The sequence below is a fragment of the Micromys minutus genome (genome assembly GCF_963924665.1).
Source record: "Micromys minutus genome assembly, chromosome: 6".
Classification (NCBI taxonomy): Eukaryota; Metazoa; Chordata; class Mammalia; order Rodentia; family Muridae; genus Micromys; species Micromys minutus.
This window is the reverse complement of record NC_137975.1, coordinates 82,376,729-82,402,589: the sequence shown is the minus strand read 5'-3', so window position 1 is coordinate 82,402,589 and position 25,861 is coordinate 82,376,729. Positions and strand designations below refer to the sequence as shown.

Here is a 25,861-nt window from a genome sequence, read left to right as displayed (position 1 = left end):
TTCAATTTTTATACTAGCTCATTTACAGATGTTTGATCAGGTGTGAATGTCTACCAAGAACACTGTAAAAAAGAAATTTAACACATGAGCATGAAATGTCTTATGGAGGGTCAGACTTTACAGGAATTAGCGATGGATTTTTAAAATATGAACAAAGTTGCTTTCTTTTTCATTTCCTTGTGCTGCTCTTGGAGGGAAGGTTCAGAAGTTCACAATGGCCTTACATCATAGAGCTGCCTTTGCTCCCATATTTTTTTCTTCACCTTGCAATCAGTCAGTGGTCTTCATCATCCATCTGACCCTTATTTCAACTCCAAGCCTCAGGAGTTCCAAACCTGGCAGAAGAGATCCCTGCTCTTATGGTGTGGTGGCTGTCTCTTACCATTGGTAACATCAGAGCTCTGTCGAGCATTTATCATGTGCTAACCTAGTTCTGAACACTTCCTCTGTAGTCACCCACTAAAGCAATTTATGAAAACCACCAGGCATAGAAAGTTGAGGCAAAGAAAGATTAATTTCTTGAATAATATTGTGTGACTAAGAAATAATCAGGTCAGGATTTAAACCTAGTTTCTTAACCAATTATAGAACACACATGCCAACCATTTGAATAAATGTGTCAGGGTTTGCCCCCAGAAGGTCTTACTTTGTAACCCAGACTGGCCTTGAACTCATGGTAATACTGCTACCTCAACTCCTCAAATGCTGGGATTACAGGTGTGATTCATGACATCCCATTTTTAGCATATTTCAAGCCACAGTTCAAGCTTTGAGTGCATTTATTTGGTTGCACCCACTGATCTTAGTAATCTCCAGACAAATTGATATTAGCATTCCCAGAACTTAATCCTCACAGACTAAAAGTATAACCATCAAACACCTGTTACCATCTTAGCTCTTGGCAAACCTTGTTATGTTCTTCATCTTATAGATATATCCATTTCAAGTTCTCCCATAAGTGTGATCATATACCAGTTTTTCTTTTTTGATTGATGGGTTTCACTGAGAATAATGTTCTCTAGGTTTGTCTGTTTGCCTGTCTAACTGTCCTTCCTTTACTTTTTAATGCTGCTGAGTATTATATTGTAAGCATTCACCACATATTGTTAACTCATTTTTTTCGTCTCTAGATGGTTGTGTTCCTCCTTTTGGCTGTTGTGAGTACTGCTGCCATGGATACCAGTGTGAACTTAGCTCCATGTGATGGCCAGTTTTATGTCAACTTGATTCACTCTAGAGTCATTTTGGAAAAGGAAACCTCAGTTGAGAAAATGCACCCATCAGCATGGCTTCGAGATAAGCCTATGGTGCATATGTTGATTAATGTGGGAAGGGCCAACTCATTATGGACAATACCACCCTGGGATGGTGGTCCTGGGGGCAATAAGAAGTCAGGCTGACCAAGCCTTAAGAGACAGCCAATAAGCATCATTTCTCCATAGCTTTTGTTTCAGCTTCTGCCTCCAGGTTTCTGTCCTGTTTTCCTTAGATGATGGACTGTGATGTGGAAGTGTAAGCAAACAAACCCTTTTCTCCCTAATTTGCTTTTGGCCATGGTGTCCTATCACAGCAATAGAACTCTAAGATAACCAGCTTTTCATTCTGTGTGTATAGACCCAGAAGTCCCAGGAGGACCATGGCCTAATCACATAAAGGTGTTAGGTTCCCTTTTTTGAGGGTCTTCCACATGACTTATCACAAGCACACAAAAAGATCCAGTATTGCAACTTCCTTAGTAATGTCCCAATTTTGACAGTTGCCTGCATTTTATCTTGGTTGAGTATGCATTATTTTGCACACAAGCAAAAAGTCGTTCTTCATCTTGACTTGAATGGGGGTGGCTACAACTTATGCTTTGAAGAGAAAAAAATTAAAGCCAGATACCCTACTGAATAGCAACTGAGGACACATTTGACAGCCTCTGCTTAGGGCTAAAAGTAGGATGTGACATTTAACAGGTACTGGCTGCACCACAAGCCCTTGCTGTTCCTTAGTGACCTTCCCAAGAGAGTCTGAGCTGTGAAATCCTGTCCTGATTCCATGTGTAGGGATTGTGTTGTCTAACATATTACTAGGGGCACCTTTCTGTGGCTGTTATGTAAAAAGGACAGTGCTTTTCCGAGTATAAGGGTCAAGCAAGCATGGACACTCCTCTAATTTCAGGAGAGGTGACAAAGGCCCAACCCTGAGACTCATACATGGATCACCTTCTATTTTAGTAGTAGAGAGAGTATCAGTGTACTTCTATGTTTGTGTAAACCTTAAAAATGCCTAGTCAAGGGAAATATAAACTGAGTTAACACTTCATTATTTTGTTGTTTTTCTACAAACACTTTTACATATGCCACTGTGTATTACTCTCACAGTTCTGTGGAATATATGCAACAGTCAGAGCAGATGTTAGTCCATGACTTCCTCAAGGGCATATGGTTGGTCAGCAGACATGGGACCAGAACCTGTATTATTCACCTTCCCAATACTATGACAAGGTACTGGAGATATTAGCTTATCAGGGGGAAATTATTCTATTTTGATTCATGACTAGAGAGATTTCAGTCCATGGTTGGCCCCATTACCTCTGACCCTGTGGCAAGGCAAGAGTATCAAAGTAGGAAGTATGTTAGAGAAGCTGTTCATCTAATGATGACCATGGATTTAAGAGCACAACCACAAGGATTTAACTTCTTCCCACTAGACTTTACCCCCTGAGGTTCAGCCATCTCCTAGTGCCATTGACTAGTGTCCAGACTTTTTATACATGGGTCTTTGTACAATGTTTATTCAGACCCCAACATCTGGTATCTAGCTCCAAGTCACTCTTGGTTTAGACAGAGACAATCCCTTGGAGTGAACATGTGATGGATTTGAACAGCTTGCCTTCTTCAGGTCTTTTTAGGCTAAGTTACTCTGTTGAATGTTACAGAGAGTGTTCACCTATGCCTTAGTGTTTTGAAGTCCAGTGCAGAAGTTCAGTTTGGTGAAGACATGCATATCTTAACCTTTTTAACCACCAAATTACCCTGCAAACTGTTAATGTTTCATTTGGCTGATTTTGTTTTATTTTGTTTAAATTTGTTTATTTATGTTTGTGTATATGTGTGTATGTAAATTTGTATGTACACGTGTGTATAAATGTGCATGAAGAAGCTGGAGGTCAGTCTCTGGGGTCTCTCTCTTTCTCTGCTTTTACAGCACTGGGATTACAACTGCACACCACTATACTCAACTTTCCAAAAAATTTTATTTGTTTGTTTATTTATTTAAGGTGGTACATTACATGTCTACAGTGTATCTGTAGGGGTTAGAGGACAGCTCATAAGGAGTTTGTTTTCTTATCATGTGAGTTTCAGACATCTGACTAGGGTTGTCAGGCTCTACAGCAAACATTTTTACCTGCTGAGCAAGCTTGGCACCAGCACTCCCATATTACCCCCACCCCACCCCTTTCTCCCCTTGAAACAGTGTCTTACTATGTAGGTCTGGCTGTTGTGGAACTCAATTATGCAGACCAGGGATTAAAGGCATGCATCACTACTTCTGGCTACAACTCCTATCTTTGAATGATGGGACTTAGAGTCTTATTTAATAAGCTTTTTATCAAATGAACTATCTCTGAGATTCCCATCTTAAGTTTGGAAACCATTGCATATAACTTTGATGATTTAAATATCACCTCTTGAAACACAATGGCATAGATTAATGAATTCACTGTTATTGTTGTAGTCAGAGACCACACTGACTGTGTGCTGATTTTATCACTGGCAATATCCCTTGAATTACTGTTGCCTTTCAGCTTGGATTTAACTGGTCTGAGATTCCACACAGGCCTGAGCAGGCTTTCTCACAGCATTCCACCGTTTAGAATTTGTAAACTATTATTATCATAGATAATATCTATGATAATATCATAGATATCTATTATCATAGATAATACACAGATACCTTCTAATGTACCTGGTGAAGCTGTTGAAAGACTAAAAGGTGCCAGTTTAGATTTCCACCAATTCTCCACAGAGATCATCCATGAACTCTGGTGGCCTCTGCTAAACATGAGCCCCAAAGCATGATGAAGCTGCTGTCATAGGGTACCAAAGAGCAGGGCTTGAGGGTGATGGCTTACAGAACACTGGTGGAGACATGGCAATCATTTCTTTAAATAAATCAGCTAGCAATAGTCTCTCTCTTCTGCATTTACAACCAAAGATAAGACAAAGATACTTCAAATGGCCCACTCTGGTCTATCTTCTGATATATATCTAGTTGAATAACATATAACTTGTGTTTCATGTTTTAAATTGTAATCTAAGTGCTACATTGCCATGAACTATGGCCTAAAGAAAGAGCTTTAATTATTCTGGAAACATTTATTACTGTATGTTGCTGTTTGGAATGAGATTCTCAGACCCTACTTTCAAATTATATACCTTAATTTTTATCTTTAAAATCCAACTTCACCATTATTAAAAGTTCTTTTCAGTTAATGTATAATGTTACATATTAAATGTGTGTTTCAAATGTCGCTTTCAAAGCATTTTTGTACCTCCTTGATTCTCAAATAGTAGTGCCCATTAAAACTTGTTCATGTGCAGTTATCTACATTCCATGAGGTTATCTGTCCACAGTAAAGCTCATTTAAAGCACCCAAACAGCTTTTCTTCTGTGTCAAAGTAACATAAAGTTGGAAAGTTAAGATAAAGTCTTGTCCACATTTGATTTCATCTTTACTGCGGAGCAAGACATTGTAACAGGAGATGGCAGCAGGGAATGGAAGCACCTGATCATGAAGTTTTGATTAATAACATATCCAAAAGATTAGTAGAAAGAAAAGGAGAGAAATGGGGGAGGGAAGGAGGGGAAGGGAGGGGGAGAGAGGGAGGGAGGGAGAGAGAGACAGACAGACAGACAGAGAGAGACAGAGACAGAGAATATTTGTGAAGGCCAGGGGTCAATGACATCAAGTTTTTCCCCAGATTACCTTCTACTTTATTTTTCAAGAAGGACCTCTTACTAACCTGAATCTCACTGATTCAGTTGGTCAGTGTGCTCCAAGAATCTGTCTGTCTCTGTTCCCACCAGTACTGAGGTCACAGGTATATGCAACTATGTCTGGTCTTTATATGGTTGCTAGAGATCTGAACTCAAGTCCTCGGGTTTACATGACAGACATTTTACTGACTGAGACATCTCTGCAGCCTTGACCTTGGATCCTTAGAGGTCTTCACAGATCAGGCTTTCTGCTCAAAATTCCAGAGTTCCACAAATGAGTCACAAATGAAAGAGGACTTAATTTAGCTCATAATTTGGGGGTTATTATTGTAGGTCATTACCTACATTGCTTTGGGTAGCATGTGGGTGAAGGCAACATATCATGGCAAGGATCATATAGTGGAATAAAATTTATCTTATGCAGTCTGGAAACAAAGAAATAGGAAAGGGCTGACATCCCCCAATCCCTTTGAGGATATACTCCCAGTGACCCAAGACCTATCACTAAGCCTTGGCTCTTAAAAGTACCACAGCCTCCCAGCAGTACCAAGTTAAAGACCAAACCTCTAGTACATGGCCTGTGAGGAATATTCCACATCCAAACTATAGCAACAAGCCAATTTAAAGTATAATATGTTGATGTAAGATGACTTTTTCTTTTTGATACATAAAGTTAAAAATCCCTGGGTTTTGGGATATGACTCAGTAGGTGAAAGTACTTTCTGAGCAAGTTTGAGCATCTGAGTTCAAATTCCCAGCACTTGTGTAAAAACCTAAGTGTGGCCACATATAATTGTTGCAAAAGGTGGAGAAAGGAACATTGGTGGGGCTACTGGCCACCAGCCTAGCTTCAAGTTATTGAAATACCCTGTGTCAAAGGAATCAGGTATAAATAACAGGACAGCCAACACCTCCTGATTTCAATGTATCTATGGGTGGGAACACTCACATGTATAACACAACACAACACACACACACATACACACACACACACACACACACACACACACACACACACACACACCCTTTATAGTATAGCCAAGTGAGACTGGGTGTGAGATTGTGTGAGTATGTATGTGTGTGTGTACTAGTGTATGTGTGAATGTGTCTCTGTGTGTATGTACCTCTGTGTGTGTGTTTTGTGTGTGTGTGTCTGTATGTGTTCCAGGTATGTGTCTCTCTCTGTATGTGTGTTTGAGTATGTGTGTGGGGAGGAGTGGGGGCTCAGAGGATTGAATTCATGTCCTCCGGCTTGCATGGCAAGTGATCTTACCCACTGAGCCATCTTTCTGGTCCAGCAATGTTTATAATTTTTAAGTATAAATATATTTACAACTTCTTTGTTAGCTTTCCCAGGTTTTTAATTATTATTTTGAGCTAGTGTTCTTTGATTATTTTTTTGTGAATTTAGCAGGGAAATTTTCTTTAACATTGCTTATTATTTGAGCAAAACATGCTTTAGAGAGTACCTGTCAATATAAAGTTTAGATTATTGATAACAAAATTCTTATTTCTAGATATTAATAAATTAGATTTTTAGAAGGAAAAGATTATATGTATTCTATGAAAGTGGATTTGGTTGAACCAGTATTGATAGTAACAATATTTTAATAAGAATATAATACGTTTAAATGGAATGCAATTTCACTAAAAATAAATATGCATTTTATGCAATAAACCAACCTTGATTATTTAATAATTTGAAAATATATAGATTTTAGGATTTGGGGTAGAGGGATTTTTTTTTTTGGCAGCTGGAATCCTTGTTTTTGTAATGTTAATTTACACAAGAATATAGTTCTTGTTTGTTTTTAATTTTTAACTCAAAAGGGAAACTTTGACTTTGACATTTATTATTATAATATTGTTAGTAGAGAAAAATTTGAAGTGATACAAACTAAATGTAGAATTCAAAAAAATGATAAAATTCTTTTCATGTTTATGGCATCTATCTGGAGCCCGAGCATGTTTCTTTTCATATCACACTATGAGTATGTTAGGCAGAACAACTTCATGCCAAGACCATCGATTTTGTGGGAGTGAATAAGGAATGAACACCAACAAAGTAATTACACAAAAAGCACTTTCCATGTTCAGCTTTGATGGATGTTGCACACAGCTGTTCCACCAATAATGAGATCAGTTTGGGAGGCATATTAGTACAGAACTGAATCAAATCAAAAGGAACAATTGTATTAGTGATTGTTAAATGGCAAAATGAACAAATCTCAGTGCATGTGAAACTAAAGTACATTTAGACTACCACCTCAATTGTAATACACAAAACACCTCAATTTTAATACACAAAAATAATGAACTGGAATCAGGATAGCTGGAAAAAAATTCTTGTGTGTTTTAAAGCAGTTTCTCACTTCACAGTTTGGATTTTCATTCTGTGATTTGCAGAATTATCTCAGGTTGTGAATGTGAAGCATGCAAGGCTTCAGTCACTTGGAAAGAATACATGTATATGGCCCCATGTTGTCTTGGGCAGCGTTTACTCACAACATGTACTTCAGGTGGTTGCATCTGTGCACTCCTGCAGGGCAGTGTTCACAAAGAGGAGAAAGTTTGTTAAGCAGTTGGGAAGGCACAGCTGCATGTGGTAAACACAGATGGAGCAATGGTTTTATATGAGACTGCTAACTGGAAACAGACTTGAATTCTGTTCTTGGGATACCCCTAATTGAACTTTCCATCTATAACTGGTGTGCTGCAGAGGCCAGCTGTCACCTCATTGTAAACATTAATTTACTGCTGCTCTTGGCACAGTGGAAGAAGAGCGAATCTGCCTTCATATGTCATTTCTTCTCTGGAGAGTTCCATTTGGAGACTTCCACTGCCAAAGAAGGAAGGTAGCACTCAGAGTTTTCAAGCACAGGCGAAGGCTAAGTCCAAGGATTCTCTTTAGATATTCACACTCCAAGCCCATGTGTTAAGAGCTTGGTCCCCAACATGGTGAATTTGGGAAGTAGATTTTAGATTACTCAGAGGACAGCATTGAGGAATTATAGGATACTGGTCCTTTCCTTTCTTCCTTCTTCCACACAGCATTTTGTTTATGAGTGTCTCCAGGAAACTCAGAGCAGTGGGCCCAACTTATCCTGGACTGAAATCTCCAAAACTATAAGCACAGATATTCCCCTTTTCTTTGTAAGCTGATTATTTCAGGAATTGGTTATACCAAATTGTAAAACCTATTAACATAGTCACTAAACTAGTTTTCTTACTTTTTTTTTTTTTTCAAGACAGGGTCTCTCTCTGTGTAGCTCTGGCTCCTGGAACTTACTCTGTTTACCAGACTGGCCTTGAACTCACAGAGCTCTGCCTGCCTCTCTTTGCAAGTGAACCATCACCACTATCTGGCCTAATTTTGCCTGCTATTATGCCTACATTAAAAGCTTTATATAGAGGTATAAATAACACACAAAAAGTACACTTTGTTTAGTCTAGGCACAGGCAACACCCTTGATGCTATCACCTTGGACAAAGCTATAAACTTATCCATCACCCCCCCCCCATTTTTTGTCTTTATTTGCATGTTATTTTTCTTCAAATAAAAATTGTTACTTCAGAGTTAACTAATAGTGTGCTTCTCCACAGAGGAATCCAAGCAGAACATAAATTAGCACACTAACACCTGGCACAGAGTATCTACTTCTGAACATATCACTTAGGGTTTATAACAAATGGAATGTTGAATTCCTATACTCCAGTCTCATTTAGAGATAGAGACACTTGGGAAACTTCATTGACTGAGTGAGTCTGCAGCAGAATTCTGGTTAACATTGCTGATGCAGTGGGAACCTGGTCTTAAGCCCAAGCAGAGCTCCTGCCCCCTGAGAAGCAGACATGAACTCCAGATGCTAAGAAACTAAGTACAGACTGCTTCCTTCATGAGCCACAGAGACATTCTTCATTAGGAGCCCCTCCACTGGGAAATTCTTTGAAGGTCCATGACAAAGCACCTGAGGAGTGCTTTATTGTATCAGAAGCTTCAGCGTGTACTCATTGATGGTGTCAGGTTTTTTTCATGTAATTTCTCGGCCATTCTGTGATTTTATAAAACAGAAGGGACAGTAGAATTACACACACGATATTTTCCACAGGGCAGTTCTTGCTATGTTGTCTATGCTAGTCCTGAACTGTTGGGCAAAAGTGATCCTGCCTCAATCTCATAGGTAACTGTGATGGTAGATATAGGGCTACCATAACTGGCTGTGAAGGACTTTAATAGTAAAATATAAAAACATTTATTTCAGGACTATTCAGTGTTAGGCTAGGTAATGTATACTGAAGTTTCATCAGATGTTTTAAAGGAAATAGCTTCTATTTGCTCTTGCCTTCTGAAAAGAATATTTAATAATTACAGTAAACTGAACAGTGGCAGTAACCATGACTAATTGAAACCTCTTCTTTCTCACCAAAAGCACTCATGAAATGTCTCTCTGCACTAATATGCTAAAGGAGTTACATGTTGAAGAAGTTGTGTTCAGTGAAGAAATGTGAATAAAAAATGAACATCTGCAGTTCATGTTCTGATTTTCATTAGAAATAAGACATTTGTTGAAAAGGTGGCCAAATGGTAAATTATTAAAAAACACAGTAGGAATAAAGTTCCAGATGTTAGTGGTGACACAAATATTTGTAGTCTAAGAAGACTATAGTTTTTCATGGAGGTGCAGACTGGCAATTTTCTCTAATGTAAGTGCTTTTGAGCACTAAAGGATTCTTGGAGCTGAAGAAGAATAGTAAAGTATATCCTAGTGCAGGCCTCAAGAAACAAAAACAATTTATCAGTCACTGCCTGGAATTCATCTCACCCCCACCCCCCAACTTACTAATGAATGAGAAGCCAACCAATGCTTTTCTGTCTCATGCTGGACACTAAGTTGATGTTGGATCAAATATGAAACAAACACTTCCAACCCAGGCGGATGTTACACATGTGTGAGATTCATGTGATAAACATTTTCAAGAATGACTCTATGAAGGAATACTTTACCAAGTTAGTAACTCCACATGCCTTTTTCAAAATGTTGCTTTTGTACTACTTGCATCAGAATCACTTGTGAACTTGTGAGAGATGTTCTTGGGCTCTAAACCAGATTAAGAATCTCAGAAGGAAAAAGAGTTATACATTTCAGAGCCACTGCTCCAATCTCTGAGATTGACAAATGCATTGGTAGTATATTCTACTTCACTGACCATCCATCAGACTCTTGATTTTCAAAGCCAACTGTTCACTTTCCCACTGCAGTAAACTTACAGGAATAGCACAAAGATCATAACCACTTGCCTTTCTTATTGAAAACCACATGGTCATCAGCTAATTGTTATGGCCAGATTATTTCAAATTCTATTGGTTTTTACTGGTCAGTACATTTATACACAGAGATTCACCAGAGCTCACCTGTCAGAACATTCCACACTATAGGACAGTTCTGGAGGTGCTATTTATCCTATGGTTATTGATTATATGAAGGTCCAAAAAGGGAGAAGAGGTTCCTGGAAGTCTCAGAACATCCTTTATTTAGCAGTCACTATGGAGATATTTCAATGTTGAAGAACTAGTAGGGTACCAGGGCACCAGGTGAATATTTCTCTGATGTCCACAACAAAACAAAAAAAAAAAAATCAATGAGACAAAATTGTCAAGCATGCAGTAATGTATTTATGACCCCCAAAGTCCAGTTTTCATGGTTCTGAATGAAACACTGTTCCCTGATTTGTGGACAAATCCACCAGCTTTCGTTTTCTGAGCAGGGTTATTTACTCAGGTGACTGATTCTGCTTGATGTCATCCACAGCTCAGGGAGGAGCCACTCCCTTGGTTCTGAGGTTGAGGCCAACGCTTTTCTTCCTAGATTCTGTCAGTGAGACTCTGTCCTAACTTACCCCATGCTAGTCACCACAGCTGACAACCCACAGTTGTGCTGTGTGAACAAGAATTTCTTCTGTGTGACCAGAGACACAGGGCATTTTCTCTGTTTTGTGCACCAGGAATTTGAGACCATCTGCAGATCAAAATAGATTTCCTCACAAATGATCGCTAAAATTAATTTTTCATCTGGCTGGAGGGATGGCTTAAAAGATAAAGGCACTCTATACTAAGCATGGTGACCTGTATTCAGTTTCCAGCCTCCATATTGTACAAGGAGAGAATCAATTCCAGCAAGGTGTCCTCTGACCTCCACACTCTGCTGTGGCACACTCCCTGCAAACAAACAATAGACATAAAATGTTACAATTAATATTTTATATTTGGATAGGAAAACATAGGTTCTTTCACTATTTTTCTAAAACCATCCTCTTTATATTCAGGAATTATTTTTTCTTAATTCTCCCATTAAGAACTTAATTAAAATTTAACAAAGTCATTTTAGATCATTATAACTTTGTTTTTATATTACTAGACATTGGGTTAAAATGACCAGAAAGTGCTCACCATGGCATTGCCATAGCAACAAGATACAAAACCACTATTAGAGGTACCGGCTTAGTCATGTTCCATGTGTGATGTTATAAATTTCTGTCCTGAAGCAACTATAATCTCCAAATGCAGGGATATAATTGTCATGTAACATTTTTTTCTGAAGTTAAGCAATGGGTATGAGTGTCAGGGATGCTTTGAGACGGTCCCCAGGGAATGCTTGCTTTCCCATAACACAGCCTAATGTCAGAACACTCCCACACTGACAGACCCATTTCTGCAAGTTCTTCTTCCCTTCCCTTCACCTTGCTTTCCTGGGCATTTTCTAAAGTTCTAAATTCTCTTGTTCAAATGCTAGAGAATACTTTATATCCCAGTTGGAGGGCAGTGGCCTAACAACACAAAATCTGATGGTAGTATTGTGGAGGTCTAGTGAAGGTTCATGTTTACTGTCATGGTTAAGGCTAAATCCATTTTAGAATTGATTTGGAGGTATCCCCGCCCTCTCAGAGGAGATGGGGGAAACAGGGGAAGGACTGGGAGGGGGGAGGCGGGAGGAGAGGAGCAGCGATGGGATGTAAAGTGAATAAATAAATTAATGGCAGAAAAAGGATAGTTTTCACTGAATAAATATGAAAGAAGGAGTAGGCACAAATTTCCCCTGGGGGTTAGTTTCCCTTTCATCATCCCTCACTTCTGAGAGTTTGGATGTGGCCCTGAAGCAGGTTTGAAGTACAGGACAAAAATTAACTCATGGCCAGGCATTGGGTACCCACCAAAGTGCATGGTTGGTTCCTACGGGGAGTGACATCCATGTCACTGTAGAGGTGATATGGTGTGACTTGTACGATAAGCATTGATAATGAATGTGGGCATGTGTGTTCTTAGATGCATTTATTATAGTAATTCATAAATTATGTTTGACAAATTTTATTAATAAATATTATAAAACATGTAAAATACAAATTTTAAAAAGTTGTTGTAAAAGGAATTGGTAGAAACTTGCAAAGGTGTTCATATGAAAATTCATACATGTTTTTTAAATGATGAATAAATGAATTTAAATGAAACGAGCTCTTTTGTTCCTCTTGGGAATCCGACAAAGGAGCACAATCCTGAAGAGGCTTCCTCCCTTTCGGGATGATGGGAACTGTTTTTGAAATATCTAGTTTAACAGCACTTATTCTGACTACTACATTCATTTTTTAAAAAAGCCATTTTTGGATGACAAATAAAATGTATCCATAGACCCCTGTCCTATTTTAAGAACTCCCATAGAGTAATCGAGATGCAAAATGACAAGGCTTTGGAATGAAGGCCCACAAGGCTGCTAGATGCAGAGAGGAAAAGAGATACTTACTTCAGCTTATTAGAGATGCTTCAGTTCAAAGTTCCTCTAGATGTCAGTATTACATTGGGAAAAGAAACTATAAACAGCCTGTGGCAATGAATGGAGGCCTTGCATTATTTAAATAGTAAACCGTGTGGCACATAATTACAATGTGTCCGGCGTGGTGACTGAGTCCTGTGCTTTCAGCACTGACAGTTTCTGCCCTTGGCTAGGACAGACTCTGTCTGAACAGCATGGGCACACATGCTCACATTTGCCAGTGGATACTCATGGTCTAACTGGTTTTGCAGTTATATAGCCAAACTTTTGCTTTTACACGTTTTGATGAATTGGAATAAATACACTTGGTTTTCATCATTACAAAGCCCATTTTTGTTCTTACTGTAACATTATGCCACACAGATTATATCCCAAAGTATGATGCCTACCAATGCTCCAGACATATTCATTTCAGAAGAGGAATTACCAAGAGACAAAAAAAAAAAAGAAAGAAAGAAAGAAAGAAAGAAAAAAAAAGCCAACAACACAACACAATTTATTATACTGCCCTATTTGACTTTTCAGAATTAAAATTAAATTATCTCTTTCTCTCCTCTTCCACATTAATTCTAATCTTTAACTAATGAACATATATATCTTCCTCACTGTGCCAATGCTTTTATTTTTATGGCCCCAACCATTACTCTTTTTATTCTATGGTGCCTACTCTGCAGTAGATCCCAAACAATATTAACTATACAGATTGGCTAAAATTCATTTCAATACCAGAAAAAAATGTGCAGAATATGATGTCACTAAAGAACAGACCAAACAGAGAAATGAATTAGAATCCTGACTTCATTATAAAAATAAGGTTGATAGTCTCTCTCAAAGAGTTTCTGGAATCACAAGTGACTTAACCATGCGAAGTGCATTGAAGAATTTCTCACAGACTACCCAGTACATGTGTTAGCTATCATTATCATCTTCATCTTCATTATCTCCATCATCATGACCCCACTATTATTACAATCTTTTCTTCCCCTTCTCCTTCTTCTCCTTCTCTGTCTCTGTCTCTATCTTTGTCTCCTTCTCCTTCTCTGTCTCCTTCTCTTTCTTCTTTCTCTTCTACTTCCTCTTCTGATTCCTCTTCTATTACACTGCCACCACAGCCACCACCACCATCACAGACACCACCACCACCTTATTATGTCTCTGGTCTAAGAACCATGGCCATAATATAACCATTTAGTAGGAAATAGATTATCAAAAACAGTTTTGTGAAGTGTTACAGGGGACACTGGTATTGTATAAATACCATCAAACTTCTGTGCCCACATGCAAAAGTAGCAACTGGCTTCACCCAAGGACATTAACTTTTTTCCTGCTCTCTTTGTATTTGCACTTTAAAGTGAGAGGTTTTCTATAGCTTTAATATCCAACCTTTCTATAAATGTATTAAATGTGCCTCTGTGTTGTGAGGTGCTCATCTGGAAAAAGGAAGCTTTCTGAGTAATAAAAGTATTTGCAATTTGTCATAATTCCTACACTCTGCACTTTTGTGGTATTTCACATCTGCAGAACTCCTCGGGCAAATCATGTTTTGCTTCAAAGAGGAGGGGCTGATTTCATGTGGCTTTGTATGATTTTATGAATTTATAATGTATATCTTAGAATGTGTGTACATTAGGCTGATGCCCACCTGTCACATGGTATGTGAAAGGGTTTGTTAAGCTAACATGGGGAAGCTAGGATTATGAGAACATTTAATTTCTTGAAAGAAAGGCATCTTCTAGGGGAAGGAAAAGCCGATTGTTATGAAGCTCACTGCCTTCATGGCTTTATAGTTAAAAAAATCCATTCACACATATTCCCTGATTTTTATTCAATTTATATGTGAGCCAAACCAAGACAACTAAAGTGGAGGTCAAGGATGGTCAGCACACTATCCATTCCCTATAATGAAGTAATGGAGTAGGGTTACTTTCTACATACCATGACATAGTTACAGAGTTTCTTTGAAAACAGTAAGCTCATTTTCATTGCTATTGCTATTTACACAGGGTTCCATTAATTCAGATTATTTTATACTTTACATGACTACTAGTTTCTATGCTTTTGCCATTCATCGTTAGTTTATATCCAAGGTTAGTTTTCATCCATGGTTATATTAGTTTCAACTTGGAAAAAATTTCCCTTATTCCTGAGGAAATGTAGTCATCTGTGGAGACATTTTGATTTATAAATATTATTTTAAATTAGCATTTAATATAGAAAATAATAGAGTTGAGATATTTTTGCACAGCAGGTACACATAATCAGTAATAATGTATTCTGTACTGTAAAACTAATTAAAACCATTTACCAAAGAGTACACATGGAGGGACCCATGGTTCCAGCAACATATGTAGCAGAGGATGGCCTTATCAGGCATCAATGAAAGGAGAGTGGTCCTTGGCTCTGTGAAGGCTCAATATGCCAGTGTAGGGGAATGCCAGGGCGAGGAGATGGGAAGGAATGGGTAGGTGAGGGAACACTCTCATAGAGGCAGGGGAAGGAGATAGGGAGATTCCAGGGTGGAAACTGGGAAAAGGGATAACATTTGAAATGCAAGTAAAGAAAATATCCAATAAAAAATTAAATTTTAATTGTCTGAAGTAGGGGTTTTTGGCCCTCACTTCTGGAAGGTAGGTTTCTCTTGTTTGAGAGAGGCAAGGTATAGTGCTAAACATTCATTGTGCTATGATTCTTTTCACGTGAAGAACTGGATAGCCTGTGTGGATAGTGCTGAAGCTCAGCAGTGTATACACTATTGGTAACTTCAATTGCTTGATTGTGCACCCACAGACTAAAGAAAATGTATGGTCCAAGAAGGCACTAAATGAAAGGACAATTGCCAGAGGAGGAAGGACATCAGCCCTTACAGGTAACATCTTAGATTTACTAGTTATGGAGAAAGTTCTGTTGCTACTCTTATTTGGGGGGGAGGGGGAATCACACATTCCTGAATCCCATAGAAAGGAGTGCTGTTTTATCTTTATTTGATTGGGTTTGGCTATACCTGTGACAAATAAGAAAATCTCTTGGTATGCAGTTATCAGTCTGCTGGGTATATTTTATTCTGCTTTGTTTCTGAAAGCTAAAATCTACTGTTAAAAAGGACCCAGAAATGAGGTGACATTAAATAAAGCCAAAATTAAAGTGACCATATATGTTCTTCATTAAAATGTTTTGTGTTCTGTGGCTTCTAGAGAGATCTGACCAGAATGACCAATTCTCTTCCGAGAAAGAAAAGATTACCAAACTCAACAAGAAAAATGCAGAGAAGACCAGTGTCTCAGATGTGCAGAAGAGTTTAGTCATATGTCATGTGGAAAGACAAGACAAGATAGAATTTGTTCAGAGTATTTCCACAGAGCTAAGAGAGTATGCAGGTGCAAAAGATGCTCCATGCATAGAAAGTCTGGAGAAAAAAGAAAACAATGACCTAGGAGATAAACAAGATGCTGAAGATAACAATGGAGGGAAAAATGATATTCCTCCTAAGGAAGATTCCAGAGGAATAGAAGCTGAGAACATAGCTTCAATAGCTGCAAGTGGAATAGTGCTGGACAAACACTCGACTGAAAGCCAGCACACTGAGGACATGAATGGTGGCCCATCCCATGAAAGGTAGTGTTGCAGGATTGCACATCTACAGTTGATGTGTCTTTCAGCTCTTTATGCTGTGATATTTGATGTCATTCTGAAAGAAAAATGAAGACAGTTTTAAAGGCAATGTTCAGAACCCACACTTCTATCATACATTGATTTTTCATGGCTACATTTTGCTACTATTCTATTTCTCTTTCTTCTTGCCAATATTTTCAGTTATTTCTCCTCTTCCTTCTCTCCTCCTTCCTCCCTTCCCTTCCTTCCTCCCAGTCTCTATTCCTCAGCCCCTATCTTCCTTCTTTCCTTGCTTCTCTCCACTGGGGATGGAGCTCAGGGCCTTGTTCAAACTAAGCTTGGGCTTCTTCCCTGAACTCCATCTGATTGTTTCTAAGTTGTAATACCACTATTTTTAATATTTCCAGCAATATATAAAGATCTAATTGACCTCTTTAAAAGGCCAAGTAAAAAAGTTCTATCACTAAAAAATAACATAACCTAAGACTAAGAATTAAGTAATAATTATGTTGAGCTGTAAATAAATAACCCAACCTGAAATACTTGGGCCTAACCCATTATGCAATGGTGGTTTCTCCCCTAGTATTGTAGGAAGTAGATAATTGACTAAGTTTCACCCTTAAAAGTAAAGTTATATATAAAGTCAGAAATTTTTGTATACAATTAAACTTAGCTGCTTTAAGAATGATGACTGTGTATTTAAAATAAAGAGCACTTAAGCACTTCTGATGTCGTTAAGATATGACTATTACTTAGGTTTAGTATAAAGCATTTGAAATTAATATTGAGCAAATATAATTTTCAATATATTTATCAGGACTGTTATTAAAGTCCATCACTATAAGATGTGCTTAGAAAGATATGTACCTGCCAAAACATGCTAATTAAGACTATTTTTCTACTAATAATGTCTCTTCAGTGGCTGTCAATCTTTAGAGAAAGTATTGCTTCTTTTCTATAATTTCTCTCTTCTATTAAGCTAGGTTTCATAAATGACCCCTTGAGGGCTCACAGTGATGTCCTTGGAAGACTCTCTGTGTCTGGCAATTTGCGTCTACTTAGATTTGATTTCCTCAACTGCTGAACTGGTTGTCTGTGTCACAGAGCACACCATCTTCCCCAGACAGTCATAAGAAACTATCAGTTTCAAAAGAATTTTGACGATCTGAACATTTTCCCTTGAATCTTTGAAAACTGCAAATGTATTTTATTTTCCAGGGTCATCAGTAATCTAAAGACCATTTCTACACCAGGAATACTTGGAAATTCAGCATCAGGACCCATTTTTCAAAATGCTGAGCAGACAGAGTCTACTGGAAGCAGTAAGCGCAGGGTAGAAGAGGAGTGCTTCCTGAGTGAGGACAACAAAAAGAGCAGAATAGATGTAGTGAGTACGGGGGAAGAGCCCACAACTAGGACAGAGGAAAACAGACAAGCCAAGAGCCTGGACAATAGAATCCAGGATGAAATGACCACCTCTGGAGAACAAGACCCGGCAGTCCCACTGGGTAGGAAATGCCTTTTGTTCTGGACCTTTAACACTTCCTAACTATCCCTTGTAAGGATTCCAATTTAACTTCTCTTATCCTAACAGCTTTAAGAAGACATATGCCATATGAATGTCATTATTAAGTTTAACTTGAATACTCTTTGCACAGGCAAGAAAAACAGTCCTATCTGTACCTATCTATCAATCATTAATTTATTATCTATCTGTCTATCATCTATTTATTATCTATCTACTACCTACCTATCATCAATTATCTATTTTAGGTATGTGTGACTATTATGTAGCATATGTATGATGTCTATAAATATGTGTGCTGAGGTTGTGCACCTGTACAGTGTGGAGGTTGAGGAGGACATCAAGTGTCCTGATGTATCATTTTACACCATATTCCTTTGAGACTGAAGCTCACTTGTGGCCATAACATTGGGTTTACAGGCACATTTCTAGGCTTTTTACTTGGATCCTATAGATTCAAACTCGGGTCTTTAGGCTTTCACACTAAGCTCTCTTACCCACTGAGATATCCCAGCCTGAATAAAATGTGAAGCAATGATTGCTTTCTGAAGAATTCTTTCATGATTCTTTCCAAGTATATTTATGGCATGAGAGGTAAAGGTTTACATAAAGTTAGATTGCAAGAGATTTGTGTTATCTGAATATAAAATGCTAAATTAATTAGGCATAATTAATATTACTATTTAGTAGTATACTTAGAGTAAGATAAATGCTCAGGGAATATGTATTAGATAAATGCCAAATCTAAAGAATGTAGCTGTTTTAGAGCCAGACAGTGGTGGCCCACACCTTTAATTCTAGCACTCAGGAGGCAGAGGTGAATCTCTGAGTTCACGATATCCAAGTCTACACAGAAAAATCCTGTTTTTAAAAAAACAAAATTGAATGAATGAATGAGTTAATAAAATAAAGAATATAGTTATTTTTACTCCCCTCTTTTTATACCCTTGCTGACTGTATATAGTAGCTGCTTTAATATTTAAATGGGGATAAGCAAATTCATGAACAGCAGTGGTCATGGGAAAATATGAAGACAATTAGGAGAAATATTATTGAGTAGCTATTTATGTTAGGATTCATGTCAATGTGGACTATCACTTAAATATATATGGTAGAAGGTGGAAAGTGGGAGAAATTGGATAGCTGTAGAATATAATAACTTGCACAGTTTTATTGGGTGTTTTATTTCCATTCAGCCAGGGAAAATTCAACTCTGCACTTTAAATGCCACTGAAATAAAGACTAAAACATTTTAAGAGAATAATATACAATACCAAATATTTCAGCAACATAAGGAAATAAATCACGTTTCTCCCCCTTTCCTCTATTCTTTAATTAAAATATGAATTATAGAGGGTCATTTTCCAAAAAGATGGATCATTTAATTTCTCATAGTCAAATGAAAAATGGTTCTGGGCTTGGAAGCATACAAGAAAAAAAAGTCCAGGTGCTGGAGATTAAAACAAGAATCTTGTCCATGCTGGACTTCTCCATGGAGCATCAGCACCAACCTCAGAAATGTGACTGTCTTGGAACTTCAGATTATTTGCTGTTTTGCATGGTCTAAAAGTGACCATAAAGAGTTTGTGAATGACATTTCTTTTCAAGTACACCATATAACATAATAATAGAGTTAAAGTCTATTTATACATGAAATAGAAATTTATATCTAGTATCATTAGGAATAAGACAGGTGGTTGATTGTATTTCAGTTTTACATGAGTAGATTTTTATTCTTAGACATGCTGCTTGGTGCTGATAGAATGTCAGACTTCTTGATGAACAGCCCCTCTCTTCTCATCTTACAGATGACATTCCTGCTCCTGCTGCCCCATTTGATCATCGGATTGTAATGGCTAAACATGCTGCAGTTGACAGTCTGTACACCGTGAGCAAATCTGAGATCCTAGGAGGGTGAGTGAGACTCTGCCTGAACAGCCACCCCTCAGGAAAAGCAGGGAGCCTTCCTGAGGCAGAACCCAAGATACAGGAATGTTTGCTGGTTTTGATTTGAGAACTACAAACACTAAGAACAAATATTTCAAGAGGTTTTAACCATTTTTGAAAAATGTCACTGGTCCCATAAAGTTGGTGTGGTGACTATGCTTCTCATTTAACATCTGCTTTATTTGCCATGCTGTAAAGTCTGAGAGTAGGAAAACCCAGTGTGAGTCACCAGAAGGTCTAGAAACTGTCTGAAGCCAGGTTTAACCCCTGGGAGGTGAAATTCATCAGATTTGCAATGGCATGGATTTCATCTTTCTCTCATTCTTGCTGGTTTTCCATTCCTGCTGTTTTAGCATTAATTACTATTTTCACCAAGGACAGGTCATTAGTTAGTAGTCAAGTGTTAGTAGTAGACATGTTAGTAGTAAAGTGTTCATTATGCAGCAGCTTATCTTTTACTTGGAGGAGATATTGAAATAGGTCAAATACCACTAGATTCTCAGCAGTTTTCCTAGGTTTATCTTCTTCTCTGGGGGTGTTAGGGTACTCATATGTCAGTGTTGTAATTTGGGTTAAAAATCTCTCCCAATGTGTAGTAAGAGACTATAGGCTACTAAGTGGCATTATTGGGAGATGGTGGCACCTTTAGGAGGTAGAGCATATCTGAGTGAAATTAGACAATCAGGAGTATGTCCTTGAAGGGAGTGGTGGAAACTTGGTGGTCTCTCATCCTTTTCTAATCTTTGCTTCCTGGCTGCCATGAAATGAGCAGCTCTTCTGCTACCATGATGTTCCTTGCTGCTGCATGCCCAAAGTGCCATGTCTGGGTGACCATAGGTTGAACCCTCTGAACTCAGGAATCAAAACAAACTTTTATTCTTTTAAGCTAATTTGTGTATACCTCATATCTTTGTTCAACTAGCATGAGTCTGGTGTTCCAGTATAGATCTTATGTGGTGGCCTCAGTATCAAGGTCATGTGAGAGTCTTAGCATGGAGAGATTACTGAAGTCAGACAGTGAAGGGATATCATGGCTGACCAGGTACTTACAATATTAGTGCTAATGAGGGAAGAATTCCCTAAATCATGGTTACATGAGAAATACTTGGTTCTGTGTTCATGTGTGCTAGCAAAAAGGCCACTATAGTGAGATTTGGAATCTAATTAGCTATTTATGTACACCTGTGATAATGCAAAGTAACTTTGGGCTGCTATTACCCCTGTACATGTCAAGAATGATCACACTCATCTCTGCTGGAATATGTTCTTTTTTTCTGGTTCACTGTGTTGTTATGGTAGATCCCCTTTCACTCTCTGCCATGAAAGCCACCATGCACAGAACAGAGACCTATGTCCTAACTTACTTTATTAAATAAGCATTAAGGGGAGCAAATCAAATTGCCCATGTATATGCCCTTCCAAATACAGTTACATGAGTGAGAAGTTATAGTATTCTGTTTTCTATTATAATCAAATACTGAGGCTGGGTACTTTGTGATGACACAAGGTTAGTTCTGGAGAATTTGTAATGTGTTATCAGCATCACTTGGTTTTGGTGAAGGGCCCTTTTGCTGCATCATATCATAGCTGCATCATATTATAGTAGATCATGGAGAGAGAATGGGAGGGAGGGAGGGAGGGAGGGAGGCAGGGAGGGAGGGAGGGAGAGAGAGGGGGGAGAACAAGCTAGAAAAGGAGGCAGAAGAAGGGAGAAGACAAAGAAAGAAAGAGAAGAAGAGAGAAGTTGGGGGAGAAAAGACAGAGAGAGCAGAAATAGAGATAGAAACAGAATGAATCATAGAGACCAGAAAGCCATAGAGCAATTGGAATTTGCATTGTAACTACTTTTTCTTGAGGACTATGGCACAATAAGAACTATATCAATTCATTCCAAAGACCTCTAGTGAAATAGTTACTTACCAATAGTTATTAGCTCTTAAAGGCTCAACACAACAATCAACACCTCTGTTCTAAGGACTCAGTTTCTACCACTTGAACCTATGGGGACACAGTTAAATCGTGTTCATAGAAGCAGCTGTACTATAAAGTATTAAGTTGATATCTAATCTAATATAAAAGTTTTTATTGGGAATTCATTGGCTACAATATGTACTGTTGAATTTATGATTCTATGTGCAAATTGTTATTTTTATTTAAATGCAGTTTCTAGAATGATTTTAATATCCCTGATGCACAGATTGTATTGTTCATATGTTCACAAATTCCAATTTTTTAAACTCATATGTATTTATAAAAATGTTATTATCTGCACGAGTGGTTTTCAAATTTTACTATGCCTATGAATCAGCTGAAAGTACAGACTCTGAGGCATACCTTTCTGCATGCATAGAACAGATGCAGGGCCCTGAAAACAGTATTCTTAATACTCCATCTATGAGAGGGATATAGGCGATCCATAGAACTCACCTTGGCCAATGCTATTCTAGATACAGTAGATGAGACAAATACCTAGGCAACTTATACTGTCCACCTAGCAGGGGCTGATATAGGGCCCTGCAGACTATAGTGCCTAACTAAACTATCTCTTCTTTGACAGGGGCCGTTTTGGCCAGGTTCATAAGTGTGAAGAGAAAGCAACAGGTCTGAAGCTGGCTGCTAAAATCATTAAGATTAGAGGTACAAAGGACAAGGTAAAGGCTGTGGGAGCTGAGTTTCTCTAATCTGGACCAGTCTCTACCTCCCTAATAGACTGTTTCCCTCTTCTCAGGAGGATGTGAAGAATGAGATTAGTGTCATGAACCAGCTGGACCATGTGAACCTCATTCAGCTCTATGATGCCTTTGAGTCCAAGCATGACATCATCCTTGTCATGGAGTAGTAGGTGTCCTCTCCTACCCATCCACCTTCATATACCTCTGCACAGCACTCGACACTCAGCCAGGACCATGGGCAGTACACCTCTACATCTGAGTTGCCGGAGACATGGGATCTTGCTAGGGTCAGAGAGGAAGTTGCTTTTAAGTGCAATCTTCCAGTGTGACTCACTGATGAGACAGAACAGGACAAAAATAGATGTAGCCTGTATCTAAGCTCTGTCACAAACCAAGTCTGGACTTTATCCTGGAAAATCTAGAGGAAAGTGGTTTGTGAGCTTTGTTTCCCTCAACAATGCTTTCCCTTATTCTTAAGAACATGTTCTAAAGCCTTTAATAGATGACTGAGTTTGGGAATGGTACTGAGCCTATAGGTACTTAAGTACCCATGGTAAAGATTCACTTATGTTGGCAGCTCATTGTAAAACAAAATAAATATGACAATCTATGTTGTGTGAATGCAGTTTCTATTTCAGAATGTCTTGTGCTACACTGATCACAGGTAACCACAAGTAGCTAAAACCTAGCAAAATGAAGCAGTAAAGGAGGGGTGGTTAAGCATTTGTGAACACAAAGCACATGCCAAGCCCCTTATACTAGGCTAAGCAGTTTCATTTCAGAACCACTTCAGTAAAGATTTAACCAGCTCAGGTGGTAGTTAGAGTCCCCGCCTAGGGTGTGTGATGCCCTGGTTTCTGTTCAAGTCCTACCAGTGACCAGCAGCACACCCACCACAAAATGCAAATAGTTCTAATTCTGAACAGACATAAAAACTTACTTAATTTTTATTTCAATTTTTAAAACTGAGTTTTATTTGCCATGGTATAAAAGGCATTTGGAAACCTTAAGTATCCAACATCTGCTACATAAAAGCATTTTGCTGTTACACTTAATCTAAGAACTCAAACTGTGAAGACCATGTCTCCCTTTCTGTTAACAATGAAATCCCACCTCAGTGTGTCCTTGAGTCCTTTTCATCCCCAATATCTGTTAAATGATAGACATGGGCTCACCTAAAGCTGCAGCCACCAGTGACAGGGACTTTGAGAGTTATATGATATTGAAGGACACACACACACACACACACACACACACACACACACACACATTGTGTTCTGAATAAATATATATATTGTGTTCCAAAGGTGTCCAACACAAGACTCATGTAACCCATTCAGCAAAGAAGGGAAGGAAGTAACTGCGTACGTACACACACACATTATGAAAGAGTTAAAGGAACTTGGGCTGTGGAGTTTAGGGAGTGAGGACTAAGAGTTTCTCCTCTTTCCTCTGCAGTGTAGAGGGCGGGGAGCTATTTGACCGCATCATTGATGAAAACTGCAACTTGACAGAGCTGGACACCATCCTGTTCATGAAGCAGATCTGTGAGGGGATAAGGTACATGCACCAGATGTACATCCTCCACCTGGATCTCAAGGTAGAGCATGTTCTTCATCCTGTGAAATGCAAAGCCTTGTTAGCTCCTCTTATGTTGTTTGGAGGATCTGTAGAATATGATGTACCAGCTTTGAAACACTGTATCATCTCTGGTCATGCTTTCAGGAATTAGTAATAGCCTAGCTCTTCTCCTCCCCCCTTCTCTCCCCTCCTCCCACCCTCTGAGTTGTCTTGTTTCTTCACCTAGCCTAGCCATGAACTTCTGGTCTCAAGCTATCTTCTCAGTTCAGCCTCCGCAGATGCTGGGACAGACTCATGTCAGAGACCACCTAGCATAACCAGGATTTTAATCTCATTCTCAGCTTCTGTTACCAGCTCCAGGGACTGTTATTTGCATGTTCATCTTTGGAGACTTTTGTTGAGATTCCTATAATTACCCATATTAAATTAACACAGGAGGCCATTTCCCTAAAAGTATATAGAATTAAAACCAGCTCCATTCTCACACTATTCCTTACTCTTTACTATCCGTCTTACTACCATGGTGGGAGGCTTTTAGTCTTTAATTTTCAAGTTGTATCTTCCCTTTCCAGTCTTAAAAATCCTCAGGAGCCTCTTGAATTCTTCCAGAAAACTCTGGTTTGGGATTTACTCTTCTCTGTGTTTGCTTAACACTGAGTAGAAGTCACGGGGAATGGAATGCAGGCTGATAGAAGGTGAGACTTCAATGGCAAAAGCAGAGAGGGTAGTTGTTCACAGGTCAGAAAGATGAGGGAAGCCAGTCTACTTCCTTCCCACTCTATCTCTCAGTATGAAGGCTCCAGAACTGGGCTATAAACAGCTGTACATAGGCAACAAAAGACTAAGCCCTAAGAACCCTGCTCTGTTCTGTTAGAGTTAGGATCATAAAGTGCATCTTCTTGTGTGGCTTGGTCAGTTTTTCATTCCCCTGTTTGCACTGTATGACAGTGAGATAAATTTGTATTCTGCGTAACATACCATGTATTGTAAGTCTCCGGGGATGGTACAGCTGAGTAAATCTGGCCCCCTTAAATAGGTTTCCATGGGCCTCTCTTCCTAGAACTTGGCTTCCCTCACTGTCTTGATTTATGTGCCTTGTCTTTCCCATTCACTGTTGCACAGGAGGAGGAAGGGGGGAAGTGATACATAAAATGACAAAATCAGAGGTTAAAAATCATTAGCAAAGTTCTTGGCCACAATGAATATTATAATGTGCATTTGCAAGGAGCACTTTTGTTCACTGAGGATATTTTACAGATATTCCCTAAAGGAATTTGATTGACAACTGGGACCAGGAGCTGGCTTATCATAAATCAAATGACTCCATCTGTAGCTTTGTAACATTGATCGAAGACTTTCAATGGACAGTTTTAGTTATGGTTTATATATAAAGATAATAATAAAGAGCTAGTTTTATTTTCCTCAGAGAGCTCTTTGGAAGGAAAGACTAAAGTTGAGTATGCATCACCCCAGAGGATTGGGAGGTGACTTAAAAGTGATTTTCTTTGTAATCCTATTTTCTGTAAATATTATTTAAACATGGATAATGGATTTTTTTTAGTTTGAGTATCATAAAAGCTATCCTTTTGAAGTGTCCTCAAAGATGTTTATAAAAATGCTGCAAAAGAATTTTCAGGGTGCTATGGTATTCTTTGATAATAGGACAGTTTTTACTTGCTCAGTCCATTATTTAAACACAACTCCAACTGCTCTAGAAC

At 38.5% G+C, this 25,861-nt stretch overlaps 1 protein-coding gene across 2 annotated transcripts in view; it reads left to right on the top strand.

Annotated features, from left to right (window-relative positions):
• The window catches only part of MYLK4 (myosin light chain kinase family member 4), a 77,677-nt gene that overhangs the window by 33,479 nt on the left and 18,337 nt on the right, over positions 1–25,861 (top strand). For both annotated transcript variants that reach the window (XM_080918213.1, XM_080918214.1), the window contains 7 exons: positions 15,597–15,675; positions 16,001–16,421; positions 17,637–17,926; positions 19,752–19,857; positions 22,448–22,541; positions 22,619–22,728; positions 24,021–24,162. In XM_080918213.1, coding sequence (XP_080774339.1) covers positions 15,597–15,675; positions 16,001–16,421; positions 17,637–17,926; positions 19,752–19,857; positions 22,448–22,541; positions 22,619–22,728; positions 24,021–24,162 — 1,242 coding nt within the window. The remainder of the gene's footprint in view (positions 1–15,596; positions 15,676–16,000; positions 16,422–17,636; positions 17,927–19,751; positions 19,858–22,447; positions 22,542–22,618; positions 22,729–24,020; positions 24,163–25,861) is intronic.